At 42.1% G+C, this 17345-nt stretch overlaps 1 protein-coding gene across 3 annotated transcripts in view; it reads left to right on the forward strand.

The window, feature by feature from the left end:
- Positions 1-17345, forward strand: part of RIPK2 (receptor interacting serine/threonine kinase 2) — a 77973-nt gene that overhangs the window by 21954 nt on the left and 38674 nt on the right. For all 3 annotated transcript variants that reach the window (XM_077270787.1, XM_077270788.1, XM_077270785.1), the window contains exons 3-4: positions 4838-4993; positions 8751-8902. In XM_077270787.1, the coding sequence (XP_077126902.1) occupies positions 4838-4993; positions 8751-8902 (308 nt within the window). The remainder of the gene's footprint in view (positions 1-4837; positions 4994-8750; positions 8903-17345) is intronic.

Here is a 17345-nt window from a genome sequence, read left to right on the forward strand (position 1 = left end):
GATGTGGGAAATGTTACTTATTAAGTATTTTGCATGTCATATCTCTGTGATTTAAGGGCATAAAAATTCAAAGTTGGAAAATTGCAAAATTTTCAAAATTTTTGTCAAATTTCCATTTTTTTCACAAATAAACGCAAGTTATATCGAATATATTTTACCACTATCATGAAGTACAATATGTCTCGAGAAAACAGTGTCAGAATCGCCAAGATCCGTTGAAGCGTTCCAGAGTTATAACCTCATAAAGGGACAGTGGTCAGAATTGTAAAAATTGGCCCGGTCATTAACATGCAAACCACCCTCGGGGCTTAAGGGGTTAAATAAAGGACCGCATATGGACATAAAAAAACAGACATGCGAAGGGGGCCTTAGACAGATCCTAGCTGATGACCAGATCTAGCAGCTTAATATGAAAACCCTTATTTATTATAGTGATGGCTGGACTATAAATAACAGCACGTTCTACTTATTGTGTCCCCTATTTCCTTATAGATTATAAGCTTGTGAGCAGGGCCAACACTACTCCTGTAGCTGTTTAAATGTGTTAACATTGTATTGTTTTTATTGTCTGTACACGTTCCTGCTTAATTGTAAAGTTTTGCAGAATATTTGGTGCTATAGAAATAAAAATTATTATTATTAGTCAGCTGTTAACAGGTTCCCAAGGTTGCTGGAAATAAACAGCATATCGGTGCTTTATTCATTGTGTAGTGGCACTGCAACCCAGCTCCTAACTGAATGTGAAGCTGAACAGCAGCTCCAAACATTGTTTTTCCAAACAATTTTATTAACATTTTCAACCAAAATAATCATATATATCTGTAGATATATTCATAGTTAACCATTGCTTAAATACAACGCCTGAAAAAAAGAGTTTGAGCAGTATATGGAACAAATAGGGATAATTCTGTAATGTAACAAAGTCAAGTGTCACTTAAAGAAAATATAACAAAAAAATTGCTTAAATCAGCATCTGAAAATAAGAATACACATTAGCATAGATAATGCGAAACGTATAAACTGTATGGAACACTAAAATAAAAGTTGCACCTCCAGATGACCCTGAGACCTTGTTGGGGGGAAAGTTCGGTTTATTCACAGGCTACATTGTGGGATACATGGAAAACAGTTTTACTGGGCATTTAAATAATATTTTTCATTTCGGACGAAGGATTGATTTGGACATGGAAGTGAATCCTGATGAGTTTCTGGGGGATTTTACACCAGCACGTTTCAAAACAGCTCCAAACATTGTGAACTTCCAGCTGCTTTGTGACTTTCTATCTTCTGAGTGGTGGGGGTACCAGGCAGGGTCGGTTCCAGGTTTTCTTGGGACCTGGGCGAAAGAGTCTCAGTGGGCACCTTTAACACATACCACAATTTATGGTGCACAGATATGGCAGAGAAATATAGGTATAGTACAATGCCAAAGATTTCATTTCTTACATTACATGAGTGATATCTATTGTAAATTCTACCATAGCTCTGAAACCGGACAGTATAGTCCTCCATATAGTATTATGGGCACCACATATTGTTCCTTACAGAATAATGAGTCTCATATATTGCTCCATACAGAATAATGAGACCCATATATTGCTCCATACAGCATTATGGACACCACATAGTGCAGTGCTCCATACAGAATAATGAGCCTCACATACAGTGGGGAAAAATGTATTAGTCAGCCACCAATTGTGCAAGTTCTCCCACTTAAAAAGACTAGAGAGGCCTGTAATTGACATCAAGGGTAGATCACAACTATGAGAGTCAAAATTGAGAAAACAAATCCAGAAAATCACCTTGTCTGATTTGGCAAAAAATTTTTTTTCAAATTATGGTGGAAAATAAGTATTTGGTCATTTACAAAAGTTAATATTAAAGTTCATCTCAATATTTTGCTATTTGTCTTTTGTTGGCAATGACAGAGGTCAAACATTTTCTGTAAGTCTTCACAAGGTTGGCACACATTGTTGGTGGTATGTTGGCCATTCCTCCATGCAGATCTCCTCTAGAGCAGTCATGTTTTGGGCCTGTCGCTGGGCAACATGGACTTTCAACTTCCTCCAAAGGTTTTCTATGGGGTTGAGAGCTGGATAATAGCTAGGCCCCTCCAGGACCTTCATATGCTTCTTGCGAAGCCACTCCTTCGTTGCCCTGGCAGTGTGCTTGGGATCATTATCATACTGACGGACCCATCCACGTTTCATCTTCAATACCCTTGCTGATGGAAGGAGGTTTGCACTCAAAATCTCACGATACATGGCCTCATTCATTCTTTCATGTACACGGATCAGTCGTCCTGGTCCCTTTGCAGAGAAAGAGCCCCAAAGCATCATGTTGCCACCCCCCTACCTCACAGTAGGTATGGTGTGCTTTGGATGCAACTCAGCGTTCTGTCTCCTCCAAACATGACAAGTTTTGTTTCTACCAAACAGTTCTACTTTGGTTTTATCAGATCAAACTTCAGACAGGCCCGGACATATACTGGCTTAAGAAGTGGGACACGTCTGGCACTGCAGGATCTGAGTCCCTGGTGTCGTAGTGTGTTACAGATGGAAACCTTTGTTATGGTGGTCCCAGCTCTATGCAGGTCATTCACTAGGTCCCTCCGTGTGGTTCTGGGATTTTTGCTCACCGTTCTTGTGATCATTTTGACTGCACAGGGTGAGATCTTGCGTGGAGCCCCTGATCGAAGGAGATTATCAGTGGTCTTGTATGTCTTCCCTTTTCTTATTAATGCTCTCACAGTTGATTTCATCATGCCAAGCTGCTTGCCTATTGCAGATTCAGTCTTCTCAGCCTGGTGCAGGGCTACAATTTTGTTTCTGGTGTCCTTCCACAGCTCTTTGGTCTTCACCATAGTGGAGTTTGGAGTGACACTGTTTGAGGTTGTGGACAGGTGTATTTTATAGTGATAACAAGTTCAAACAGGGGCCATTACTACAGGTAATGAGTGGAGGACAGATGAGCCTCTTAAAGAGGAAGTTACAGGTGTGTGAGAGCCTGAAACCTTTCAAAACAAAAAATTGAGATGAACTTTTCTTAATGACCAAATACTTATTTTTCACCTGGATTTGTTTTCTTAATTTTGAGTCTTATAGTTGTGGTCTACCTATGATGTCAATTACAGGTCTCTCTCATCTTTTTAAGTGGGAGAACTTGCACAATTGGTGGCTGAGTAAATACTTTTTTTCCTAACTGTATTGCTCCATACAAAATAATGGGCCCCATATAATTTTCCATACAGTATAATGAGCCAATATAATGCTCTATACAGTATAATGAGCCACATTGATTGCTCCATACATTATTATGGGCACCATATATTGCTCCATACAGAATAATGGGCCCCATATAATGCTCCATACAGAATAATGAGCCCCATATATTGCTCCATACAGTATATAATAGGCCCCATATATTTCTCCATACTGTATAATGGGCCCCAAATAATGCTCCATAAAGAATAACGAGCCCAATATAGTGCTCCATACATAGTAGGTCTCATATAATGTTCCATACAGTATATGATAGGCCCCATATATTGCTTCATATATAATGAGGCCATATAAATACTTATAGAATTGTCCCATAGAGTATAATGAACCCCATATATTGCTCTATACAGTATAATGAGTCCCATATAATGCTTCATACAGTATATGATGGGCCCCATATATCGCTCCTTACATAATAGGTCTTATATAATGTTCCATACAGTATTTGATGGGCCCCATATATTACTCTAATTATAATGGGCCCATATAATGCTCCATACAGTATAGGATTGGCCCCGTAGAGTATGAACACCATATATTGCTCCATATAGTATAATGAGTCCCAAATAATGCTTCATACAGTATATGATGGGTCCCATATATTGCTCCATACAGAATGGGCCTCATATAATGTACCATAAATAATGGGCCCCGTATATGATGCTCCAGTGCATGATGAGCTCATATATGATGCTCCAGTGTAAGATGGACCTCATATATTATACTCCAGTGTATAATGGGCCCCATACATGATGTTCCAGTGTATGATGGGCCCCATATATAGTGTTACATATATAATGGGCTCCATATATGATGCTCCAGTGTATAATGGGCCCCATATATGATGCTCCAGTGTATGATGGGTCCCAAATATGATGCTCCAGTTTACGAGAGTCCCCATATATAGTGCTCCAAACTTATAAATAAAATACTCACCTCTTCTCGCTGGCTGCTGCTCTGCTCCAGACTCCTAGGCATCTTCTGGCTCTCTGGACTGTGATTGTGCAGGCAGAGGGTGCACAGACGTGATGTCATCACAGCCTCTGACCTGAACATCACAGTCAGGAGAGGTGGAGGACGCCACAGCGGTGGAGCCGGGATAGGTAAGTATCACAAGTGACAGGTCCCATAGCAGGCAAGGGGGGCCCAATTACGGGTGCCGTCACTGGCACATACACCAAGCCCCCATAGCGCACCGGTGTCCCTGACGGTGAGTGGACCTCCCCCCAGTCTGCTTAGGGCCCTGGCACTTGCCTGGGTGCGCCAGGTGCTGACGCCGGCCCTGGAAGTGTCGCACCTGAACCAATCTGACATTTATAGCCTATCTTCAGGATAGATCATCAATCTCATAGTCCTGGACAACTCCTATAAATGAGAAGTGGTGAATATTTTTGCCATAGGTCTAGAGGAAGGACAAATAATTGCCAGCCTTTTCTTCATTGGCATGTAAGAGAACAATTCCAAGAATAAAGGTGTAGACTATAGTATATGAGTTTACAATAGTTTAAGCACAGATATGCCTTTGCTCATTATTCTTACAATTTTATTATTTTTAGGACAACCTCTCTACAGAGATAGTGTGGCCCTTAAGATACCGCATCCTGTACGAGATTGCATTAGGGGTTAATTTTCTGCATAATATGACTCCACCACTGCTGCACCATGATTTAAAGACTCCAAATATATTACTGGATAGTGAATTCCATGCGAAGGTAAGTTCAACTGCATTTTTTAAATTATTTCTATTGATTTAATGTGTCAACAAAATGCACTTAAGTTACAAATAAATTTCAAATATGATCACTAAGCATGTGCAGTCTTATCATATCTGTCATTATAGCATTATAGGTGATTACCAATTACATGGGGTGTGTCTGTGTGCTATCCTGAATTTTTACCAGTGTTCCTCCTGCAGGCTATGTTTCTAATTTTCATCTCTCTCTGAGTTAGTAGGAAGAGGCTAGCTATATTATCTGTCATACACAGTTTGCAGAGATATCAGAGATTTCTGCTATACATTCCTATGTAGCACATAGTCATAATCAGCAGCACTAGCTTAGAGGATATTATATTACAGTACTGAGCGGTGCAGTTGCGAATCCAGCACTAGTGTGATAAAACACTTACTAGAAAGCAGCTGCACCATCTGTATGTACAGGTGCCTCTCTTTCTCATTCTTCTCCTCCCTTCCTGCGCTGTAGACTTCAAAATATATATAACTATAATCCGATCCCTCAGTGAGCTGACCATCTGTCTTGTCTTGAGCAAGACAGAGTTCAGCAGTGTTTATAAGTGAATGATAATTTCAGTAGATAGCAGTAGGAGAATTAGTGGCTCATAAGTGGAGAAAAAATTATATTTCTCTGATAACATATGTTACAACAAGTTTTTTTATATTCACTTTTAACTCCTCATTCAACAAAACCTTGTTAAAACATTGAGCCAACCATGCCCACAGTTTAAGGCAGTTTCACAAAGTGTTTTTATCAAGTTCCATTTACTCACAGAGTGGTAAGCATTGATAATAGATTTTATTTGTATCCGTTTGTAGAAAAACCAGACAAACTACTGCTTTTATCTTTGATATTAGTCATAGTCACACGGACAGCTGATGCCCAGAATAGCAAGGATAATAGCAGACTAGACTAGCCAATCTATGATTACTGTGAGGCAGTGACCGGTGTCACATGTGAGGGTCACTGTATATTGCCCCCAGGATGTGTACGGAGGTGTATTGAGGCCATGGGAGGGCATTGTATTCACACGTGTAGCTGTGATTGCAATTCAAAATCAGTGTGTATAGGTCTTGGACAAGCTATTTGGCTTTTATTTTTGAAGCGAACTACAAGATAGTAGTAGGGCAGTCTGTTTGTGGCTGCAATATGGAGAATATGGTTACCATCTGTGATCCAGAGGATACCGTGTACTGTTTATTGCGGTGAATTGGACATTAAACCATGTTTTGCTTTGAACTTTGCTAGGTCACTGCCTCATCACTGCATAGGGTGCTACCGCTGCACTACATATGGTGGAGAATGCGGGCAGTGTGAACTGAGGCATACCCCAAAGCGTGCTCCATGTCAGTGAACAAGCCTGTTGGAAAAATGGTTGAGCTTTTGAAACAAGTGGTCCTCATTCAGCAGCAGCAGGTTATACTGTGGCAGTAGGAGCTGCAGTTACAGTGGCAGCAGCAAGAGGAGCTGCAGTTGCTGCAGCAGGAGCTACAGTTACATCAGCAACAGCAAGAGGCACTGCAGATGCAGTGGTAGCAAATGGAGCATCAGCGGTGTAAAGAGGAGACCCCTAAGGTGAGGGGCGATCAGCAGTGTAAAGAGGAGACCACTAAGATGAGGATTGATCAGTGGTGTAAAGAGGAGACCTCTAACATGAGGGGCGATAAGCTGTGTAAAGAGGAGACCCCTAACGTGAGGGGCGATCAGTGGTGTAAAGATGAGACCACTAAGATGAGGCTTGATCAGCGGTGTAAAGAGGAGACCCCTAAGGTGAGGGATGAACAGCGGTGTAAAGAAGAGACCCCTAAGGTAAGGGGCGATCAGAGGGTTCACCAGAGGTCCTTTGCAGAGAATCATCCTGCCCGGTCTCAGGCGTATGACTTATTGCAGTTGGTGGAGGAATGGCTCCAGCCTGAGACTTTGACCCCAGCCCAGATGGTAGAGAGGGTGATGGACGATCGGCTGATGAGGGCTCTGCCGGCCGCCATGCAGCGTTGGGTGGGGAAAAGGGACCTGGACACTCTACACAAGCTAGTAGGATGGACTGAGTGGTATACAGCCACTTAGGACTTTGTACAGGAGCATGGGAAAAGTCCACAAACCACTGTTGGGGCTAACAAGGATCGAGCCCGTGATGAGGGGGTAGCCCGAAGTTTGGGTGACAAAAATTCCATTTCCCCTAAAGCAGCTTCAAGGTATAGTCATGTCACAACAATGAAGTATTGGCGGTGCCGAGAGCCCGGACATGTGGCTGTCAACTGCCCTGGATATCTGAACCCATGGACTGCGGGTATACTCGCCGTGTGCCTATGTATGCCCAGCCATTCTGTACCATCACTACAGGCACGGCCGGCATCAAACCCCAGCTGTGCCAAGTACTGGTAAACATGTACCAAACAGAAGCACTCCTGGACTCGGGGAGCAGAGTGAATTTGGTCCATGGGTCCCTGGTTGCTGGGGACAACCCTAAAGGACAGAAAGTGGAGGTGATGGGTATCCATTGGGAAATCAGGGAGTACCTGACCATGGAGGATAATTTTTCCACATCATGTGGGGACATTAAACATGTGGTGGGAGTGGTGAAGACCCTTCCATATGGGACTGTGTTGGGAAGAGACTTGACCCTCTTCTGGTCCCTGTGGGAGAACTGGGTTATCCCACCCAAGGTAAATGTTACGGGCGCAGAACTCGAAATTCCCGAGTCAGGGATACCTGCCATAGGGGTTGCCAACCTACGGACAGAGTGTAACCTTGATAGGGTTCCCCTAGAGGTTGTGGCAGGAGAGGTCGAGGAGACCCCACCGATCCTCAAGCTGGAAATATCCCCTAGTAAGTTCAGGACAGTTCAGATCCAGGGTCCCACGCAGAGACGCATGCATAAAAAGAAAGCCGGGAGGAACCGGGAGTGTGTGGTCGCGGAGACGACTAAGGACGTAGGCACGAGGATCCCTCTGGCACCTGCCAAGGATGTGGGTAAAATGGATCGAGCTGTCACTAGACAGCAGCTTCAGGAGGCTTAGGTTCAGGTGCCACGTTTTACGAATGTATGCTCAGAGTTGTCAAGGTGGACTTTGGCTTTTCAGCAGGACGTAGTCACCGAGGCATGGGTAAGTGTACAGAGGAAACGGTACCATGTGCCCGAAGGCAGGTACTTAGGTTATGGGATGAGCTGCGGGGTTAGTGAACCCCAAATAAACTGGGTCGAAGACACCAGAAACTGGCTCAAGTCTACTGTCAGTCAGGAAAGAGGGTATGTCGTCTGCAACGAAGAATGGGGAGGTGGTTGGTCGGGTAACAAAATATGAAAGAGAGACGTAAAGGGGAGGGATGTTTGCGTCAACCGATGGTTCCGGTTCCTTCTTTGGTTTCTTAGTACAGTGTCAGGAGGGGATGTCACAGGGACATGCGGATGCCCTGTCACTCGCCCATGTGGGGTGACAAGTGTTCAACCCCACAAGTTTGAACAGAGGGTAGTATGTGAAGCAGTGACTGGTGTCACATGTGAGGATCACTGTATGTTCCCCCCAGGATGCACATGGAGGCGGATTGAGGCCATGGGAGTGCATTGCAAATAAAAGCAGGCTCTTTTCCCACAGAGCATCTGTATTCCCACAGTTCCTGTATTAGCTGTGATAGTGCCCAAATTATAAGAATAATTTAGGCAATATAAAGTGCACGCCAATATTATATCTAATCATATTACAAGCCAGATTCTTTTTCTTTCCTCTGACTTTAGATTGCTGATTTTGGTCTTTCGAAATGGCGCAAGTTGTCGCAGTCATACAGTGATCAGAATCCACCGGGAGGAACGATCATTTATATGCCCCCAGAGATGTATGAGCCAAGCATCAAAAACAGCAGAGGAAGTGTTAAACACGATATGTACAGGTATAAATGAAGAAACAGAACATCTCAAGGATTCACATATACAGTATCTAATAAAAAAAAGCCGCCGGAAATACAGGAAAATGTATACAGAAATACTTTGTGTGATTGCCACCTAACAGACAATGGAACACTGGGAGTACAATTTGTTTTGCTGAGTTAAAGGGGTTTTCTCAAGATGTCTCTTGAGCAATTCAGAGCAATGCAGTCTCCTTACTTTCTAGTTTCTTGCAGATTGTACACTCCTCTTTGAGTGACAGTTCTGTAAAGCAGTAGTATTAGAACTATGAGGGTATGTGTACACGTTGCAGATTTCCTGCAGATCTTCAGCTTTTTTTTCCGCGCAGAAACGCTGCAGATCTGCAAGTGATTTACAGTACAATGTAAATCAAAGGCAAAAAAATGCTGTGCTAATGGTGTAGAAAAATCTGCACAAAAAACTCAGCAGATTCAAAAAAGGAGCATGTCACTTATTTTTGCAGATCTGCTGCGTTTCTGCACCCATTCCATAATAGAAATCTGCAAGGGTAAAAAAAGGAAGAAATCCGCACAAAAATCTGCAACGTGTGCACATATCAAAAAAAGGCGCAGATTCTGACCTGCGTTTTCTGCCAAGAAATGCAGAATCTGCACAGAAAATTCCACAGTCAAATCTGCAACGTGTGCATATAGCCTAATAAAGCTCTGCAGAAGGTTTGCAGTAACACATTCAGCTATCAGTGGTTTGTTCTGAGTCTACACTGTTATCACTATGTTTACATATAGAGAGAACAGGGCATTTGAACTAGCACAAAGCTCTGGAGAGCTATGATTAAAACCCTGCTGTTATGTTCTGTCAAAAATGACCGTTTTTGAACTTTGATATTTTTTTTAAAATTCATTATGCGATTCTGAAACTTGTGGTTACATCTATTTTCCTAATTAGAGGGGTTCTTTCTAAGGGTACCTTTTTTTCTTTTTTTTGGTTTAGTTTTTGCGCAACATTTTTTTTTACACTTGTACTGTTCCAGGTCAAAAATGACCGAATAGCATTTTTTGAGTAAAATAAATGAGTTATAATTTCTTTTGAGACTACTTATTGCATCTACTATTGTTTATGAAGTAAACAGTTGCTTTAGGTGCAGATTTACACATGCTTTCAGTACAAACTATACGCATTGGCTTTCAGTACAGTTCTGTGCAATTTTTTTTCTCTGTATGTTATTTACCCTGCTTTTTTTTATTTTCCTTGGGTTGGTTCTCTGTGCAAAGCAGACCTTGTGGTGTTGGAGCCCAGGGGCTGGTGTCTGGTGTCTTTTTTCTTATCTTATCAGTAAGTAAGCAGTTCAGCCAGCCATTTCAAATTCAAATGCAAATGAGCTTTATTGGCAGGACTAAGTACACATTAGCATTGCCAAAGCATATGGTAAAATCATGGGGGTGGGGAAGGGAGGCATATAGAGGTCCAAGATATATCAGACTCCTTTGTTGAACAAACAAGCCTGAGCTTCCAACAAGGTATTCTCAGCAAAAGAGGTGGTGTACATATTTCCATGCTTTATTTCACTCAAGACACAACAGTGTTTTTTTTTTATTATTTTTACTATTTACTATTACTATTTTTTTTTAAATGTTTGCACGCAGTTAAATTTTATACTATAGTTAATTTTAGTTGTAGTTACAGTTAGTTATAGTTGTTGTAGTAGTAGTTGTTATAGTTAGTTAGATAAGCTCAAATTTGTAATTTCTGTGCAGAATTCAATAAGCCCTTGTAACCTTTATAAACACAAAATAAATAAAAAAAATTAGTTTTTACATATTTTATTTCTAGAATGACCAACCATGTTCACATACAGTATAATAATGCAACAGGTATTAAAAAAAAAATTTAAGTAGCTAAAACAGCATTTTAATAGGTCCGGTCAAAAATGACCGGAGCAGTACAAGTGTATAGTGGAAACGAATAGAACAGCAGGTTAAGAGGCCTGCTCTGAACGCTGCAAGGTGGATGATTTTGCAAGGTTTATAACAGCAGCATTTCAGGAGCTGAGATGGAGGGAGAGGGAGGTGATCAACTAACTGCTTTATAGATATCAATGAGCTGGAGAGAGGTGGCTGGTATGTTAGGAGTAAACCTCCCTCCTGAAATTTAGCTACTACTCACTTTTGAACAAGATCTGGGCAGGCACAAGTGGCTTAGCGCCATGTAAATCATCTGGACACTATGCAATATAACAACTTTCACAGCAGGGGAATAGCGACAGATAAAATAATAATAATAATAAGCAAGTCAATTGCAAACTTTCTTATTTTCATGCTTCCAAACTAATGAAAACAAGTTAATGAATAAATTGAGAATCCTTTTAACATGTTTAAATTGCAGTGAGCAAAGCAATCTGAAGCTAAACAGATGGTCGTCCTCAATGCTTATGTAGCCTTAGCAACCTTTAAATGAGTAATTGTTTGTCTCCTTAGTGATTTGTTCCACTATTGAGACATCCATGATGGCAAGAAGGAAGGCACTGCAAAGCTGAGCAACTCCTTAAGAGTTCATACTTATCTGCATATAAATCAGACAAGTGCGATCGCATAAAAAATCAGATTGCACTCTGACTACACTATGTTCCAAATTATTATGGAAAATGACATTTTTCTCAGATTTTCCTAAATGGTCAGTGCAAATGACAGTCAGTCTAATAAAAGTCATCACGCTTTAGAGTATACATCGAATTTTATTGACGAAACCTCCCAATGATAACAGTATAATCTCCAAAATGAATAAAAACTCAAAATGCACTGTTCCAAATTATTAGGCACAGTAGTATTTCTAAACATTTGATATGTTTTAAAGAACTGAAAATGCTCATTTGTGGAATTTGCAGCATTAGGAGGTCACATTCACTGAACAAAAAAGCTATTTAACTCCAAAACATCCTAACAGGCCAAGTTACATGTTAACATAGGAGCCCTTCATTGATATCACCTTCACCATTCTTGCATCCATTGAACTTGTGAGTTTATGGAGAGTTTCTGCTTGTATTTCTTTGCATGAAGTCAGAATAGCCTCCCAGAGCTGCTGTTTTGATGTGAACTACCTCCCACTCTCATAGATCTTTTGTTTGATGATACTCCAAAGGTTCTCTATAGGGTTGAGGTCAGGGGAAGATGGTGGCCACACCATGAGTTTATCTCCTTTTATGCCCATAGCAGCCAATTACTCAGAGGTATTCATTGTCATGCATGAAGATGATTTTGTTCCTGAAGGCACGTTTCTGCTTTTTAGACCATGGAAGAAAGTTGTCAGTCAGAAACTCTATTTACTTTGCTGAGGTCATTTTCACACCTTCAGGAACCTTAAAGGCCCTACCAGCTGGTTCCCCATGATTCCAGCCCAAAACATCCACTACTCCATCCATCTGGACCATCCAGAGTTGCTCGACACTCATCAGTAAACAAGACTGTTTGAAAATTAGTCTTCATGTATGTCTGGGCCCACTGCAACCGTTTCTGCTTGTGAACACTGTTTAGGAGTAGCCGAATAGTAGGTTTATGCACCACAGCAAGCCTTTGAAGGATCCTACACCTTGAGGTTCGAGGGACTCCAGATGCACCAGCAGCTTCAAATAACTGTTTGCTGCTTTGTAATGGTATTTTGGCAGCTGCTCTCTTAATCCAATGGATTTGTCTGCCAGAAAACTTCCTCATTATGCCTTTATTTGCATGAACTCTGTATGTGCTCTGTTTCAGTCACAAATCTCATCAGAGTATGATGATCACTCTTAAGTTTTCGTGAAATATCTAATTTTTTCATACCTTGTCCAAGGCATTGCACTATTTAACGCTTTTCAGCAGCAGAGAGATCCTTTTTATTTCCCATATTGCTTGAAACCTGTGACCTGCATAATAATGTGGAACATCATTTTTGAGTAGTTTTCCTTTAATTAGAATCACCTGGAAAACTAATTATCACATGTGTTTAAGATTGATTTCAGTGATTCATTGAGCCCTGAGACACAATACCATCCACGAGTTTATTTGAAAAACAAAACAATTAAATCTTTAAGACACTTAAATCCAATTTGCATAATAATTTGGAACACAGTGTAATGTTATTCATTGATTTAGAGCACATCTGCACTTTTTTTTTCTCAGCTGTTATCTTGATGAAAAAAAATCGCATAGCACTTGGACCAATGTTAATCTATGGGGCAGCTCCCATCATCCGATTTTTTCTTGGCCGCTGCGATTTTCACCGTATATCGTCTGAGAATCGCCAATGAAAGTCTATGGGTGCGAGAAAAACTCGCACACCACACGGACCATCAGTGTCACATCCGTATGGCATCCGTATGCAATGCGATTTTAACATGAGCTTTTATATAGAGAGAACTGCTGTATGTTAAAGCTCATGTTAAAATCACATTGCATACGGATGTCATAATGTTACTAAATGTGAGGAAATCACATCCTCGCATTGCAAACAGATTACATAAGGATCACTGTTCGTGAACATTTGTGCGATTTTTGGCCGTCAAAATCTGACCGATTATTTTATACTGCAAGTGTGACTCCAGCCTTAATGGAAAACTCTTCTGATAAGGAACCTAGTTTGCTATTTTGAAACCTGACTTTCTCCACAAAAATGTATACATATACGGCGTAGAGGGAAATACGTTTCTACAAACCACTGTACATGTTTGGCGCAATGACCGTGCTTGCTCATTCGCAGATTCGGCGCAATCATCAGTGGGTGTCAGCGATACATCACACCTGACACCTGGCAGTAACACCTACGATTGGTGTTTAACCCCTCTGATGCTGCTGTCAATAGAGACAGCGGCATAATTTGGCACTGATCGGCACAATTGCGATTTTGCCAATGAAAGCCATTCTGACCCAAAGCTGAAAGACAGCTGCCGGGTCAAGCAGGTGTAAGGGGCACAAGGAGGTGTCCGTAAATATGAATGTTTGCCTTCCTTGTTATGCTATTGTAAATAATTAATGTTGAACATATTTATGGTACCCATGGTGTAAATGCTATGTATGATTACTGTTATAGTTCTAGGGAAAGCGTAGTACCCTAGTTTGGCCACTAGATGGGGGTGCAGACTTATTCAGCTTGTAAATAGTTAAGTGGGAGGATCTAACGGCTGTTAATCTGGGAAACATCTGGAAATTTAAATCTGTTGGGCGGGAGCGCCCTGTCAGGGCCGTCAGCTCTGCAGAAGTCCAAGATCCAGTCAGGCAGCATCAGGGCCAGGAAGGCATTGAAAGAGTCACTGACAGTGCAATATAAGTGGGACTGTGGCTGACAGGGAGGAAAGAACTAAGCAGTACGGACAGGTCACTCAGGCGACTTGCTAAGTGGATGGATGTACTCGGGACCAGGGCGAAATGGTTTAGAAGAATCCCTACTAAAGTAAGACTGGGTACAGAGGACACTGAAGGACCGATAGGCACGGTCCGTTCCAGAAGCGGGCTTAGTAAAGATGAAGGAAAGGCAGAGAAAGAGAAGAAGCTGTATAAATCCAAGCCAGATATAAATGGCACAGCAAGGAAACTGTTTAATGTAAAGCCTGCTGAAAATGCTGAAGAGAGCCGCTATGTGCCCGTCTTTAGTAAAGTTTATTGTTCAAGTGTTCAATGGACTGTGTCTCTGTGTGAAATCGACTGAAGAGAGTCCCCTGAAGAAGAGAGGAGACTCTGAAAGAGTTGGACCTGGAGAAACAGGTACACTTACTAAAGGAGCAGCAGGTATGCTGACATGGAGTGTACGTGAGGGGAGGTCAGGGTGTGCAAGAGACTTTTACCTCAGCCACGACTACCGGCCTGGCCTACCCTTACACAGGTATGGTGGCCTGCAAGGTCCTGCCTGTGTGCAGTTGGCTAATCAAATACCCTGCAATGCAAAAGCATTCCAGGCCATTATATCAGCGATCAGGGCAAGGAATGTAAAAACAGTAAAAACAAACAGTAAAAGCCCCCCAAAAATATTGTAAAAATATTTTTTAAAAATCACCAAATAAACAGTAAAAATGAAAAAAAAAAAAATTATACCAATAAATATGTATATTAATGTAAAAAACAAAAATAAATATGTAAAGTACACATATTTGGTATCACCAAAGCTGCCAAATATTTAATCCCTTCAATGAACACCGTAAAAAAAAAAAAAAAAAATGTGACAAAAAACTATACTCTTTCATCATACAGCCAAATAAAATAGAATAAAATGAGATCAAAAATTTGTAGTAATAGTAGTGTATATATACTGCTCAAAAAATTAAAGGGAACACTAAAATCCCACATCCTAGATATCACTGAATAAAATATTCCAGTTGTAAATCTTTATTAATTACACGGTGGAATGTGTTGAGAACAATAAAACCTAAAAATTATCAACGTGAATCACAACTAATATCCCACGGGGGTCTGGAGTTAGAATGATGCTCAAAATCAAAGTGGAAAAAAAGTTACAGTTCAGTGGAAATGCCTCAAGACAAGGAAATGATGCTCAGTAGTGTGTGGCCTCCATGTGCCTGTATGACCTCCCTACAACGCCTGGGCATGCTCCTGATGAGGCTTCAGATGGTTTCCTGAGGGATCTCCTCCCAGACCTGGACTAAAGCATCCGCCAACTCCTGGACAGTCTGTGGTGCAACGTGACATTGGTGGATGGAGCGAGACATGATGTCCCAAATGTGTTCAATCGGATTCAGGTCTGGGGAACAGGCGGGTCAGTCCATAGCTTCAATGCCTTCATCTTGCAGTAACTGCTGACTCTCCAGCCACATGAGGTTTGGCATTGTCCTGCATTAGGAGGAAGCCAGGGCCAACCGCACCAACATATGGTCTCACAAGGGGTCTGAGGATCTCATTTCGGTACCTAATGACAGTCAGGCTACCTCTGGCGAGCACATGGAGGGCTGTGCAGCCTTCCAAAGAAATGCCACCCCACACCATTGCTGACCCACTGTCAAACCGTTCATGCTGAAGGATGTTGCTTGCAGCAGATCACTCTCCACGGCGTCTCCAGACTCTGTCACGTCTGCCACATGTGCTCAGTATGAACCTGCTTTCATCTGTAAAGAGCACAGGACGCCAGTGGTGAATTTGCCAATCCTGGTGTTCTGTATCAAATGCCAAGCTTCCTGCACAGTGTTGGGCTGTGAGCACAACTCCCATCTGTGGATGTCGGGCACTCGGACCATCCTCATGGAGTCAGTTTCTAACTGTTTGTGCAGACACATGCATTGTGGCCTGCTGGAGGTCATTTTGCAGGGCTCTGGCAGTGCTCCTCCTGTTCCTCCTTTCACAAAGGCTGAGGTAGCGGTCCTGCTGCTGGGTTGTTACCCTCCTTCGGCCCCCTCCACATCTCCTGGTGTACTGACCTGTCTCCTGGTAGCGCCTCCAGCCTCTGGACACTATGCTGACAGACACAGCAAACCTTCTTGCCATAGCTCGCATTGATGTGCCATCCTGAATGAGCTGCACTACCTGAGCCACTTGTGTGGGTTGTTGAGTCCGTGTAATAATTATAGGGGTTAACTCAGGAGACTCTTTGCATGGAACAAGACAACTACAGGACACAGTTTTCTAAGTGGTAAAGTCTATATTATCAAATGGTGATTCAAACAGGTGCAGAGAGAAACTCAAGTCCACAACACTTGGTCTAAATATTAAACGCAGCTTAGCAGTCTATAGTGAACTTCAGAGGAAAATGCAATCACGCAGAAAGTCTATGAAGCACAATTATTCTTGAGGATACTTGACACGAATAAGTCCTTGTTTTAGTCCAAACACAGATAGCTATGCTTATAAGGTAGTTCAAATAATATCTTAGCACAACCAGGGAGGCCTGGGTAATAGTCTCAGGTTTTTGCAGAGCAGCAACAGCTTACATGTCCAGCAAATGCAGATGGAAGTAAACACGAGCAGCAGATGAAGAAGGATTACTGGAAACTGGTGTATGCAGCAGGAACTCAGAGCAGAGTAGCAGGATCACCACACAGGTTCACAGGAGCAGGTATATAGCCAGGGAGTGAACAGGGTCAGGAGCTGGATGCAAGGCAGAATACTCTAGCACAGACTGAAGGCTGGGGTGGAGTTTTATAGCAGGAAGACACAGTGCACATGAGACCAAAGACGCCATCTTGGAAAAGGGCAGTAATGCACAAAAGGTAATAAAAATGTTTAGGGTCCTGACATTACTCCCTCCTTAGAAGCGGCCTCAGGACGATCCTGGACCTGGTTTCTCAGGGAATCTCTGATGAAAACAAGAAATCTTCTGTTGGGCATTGATGTTTTCCACAGGTTCCCAAGAGTCTTCCTCGGGGGGATATCCCTGCCATCTTATCAGATATTGAAGCAGATTCCTGCGAATCATGGAATCAATAATTTCTTCCACCACAAATTGTTCTTGCCCATCAATCACCACAGGCTGCGGAGGTGGCACAACACGTCCCTG

Source organism: Ranitomeya variabilis, chromosome 6 (genome assembly GCF_051348905.1).
Source record: "Ranitomeya variabilis isolate aRanVar5 chromosome 6, aRanVar5.hap1, whole genome shotgun sequence".
NCBI classification, from domain to species: Eukaryota; Metazoa; Chordata; class Amphibia; order Anura; family Dendrobatidae; genus Ranitomeya; species Ranitomeya variabilis.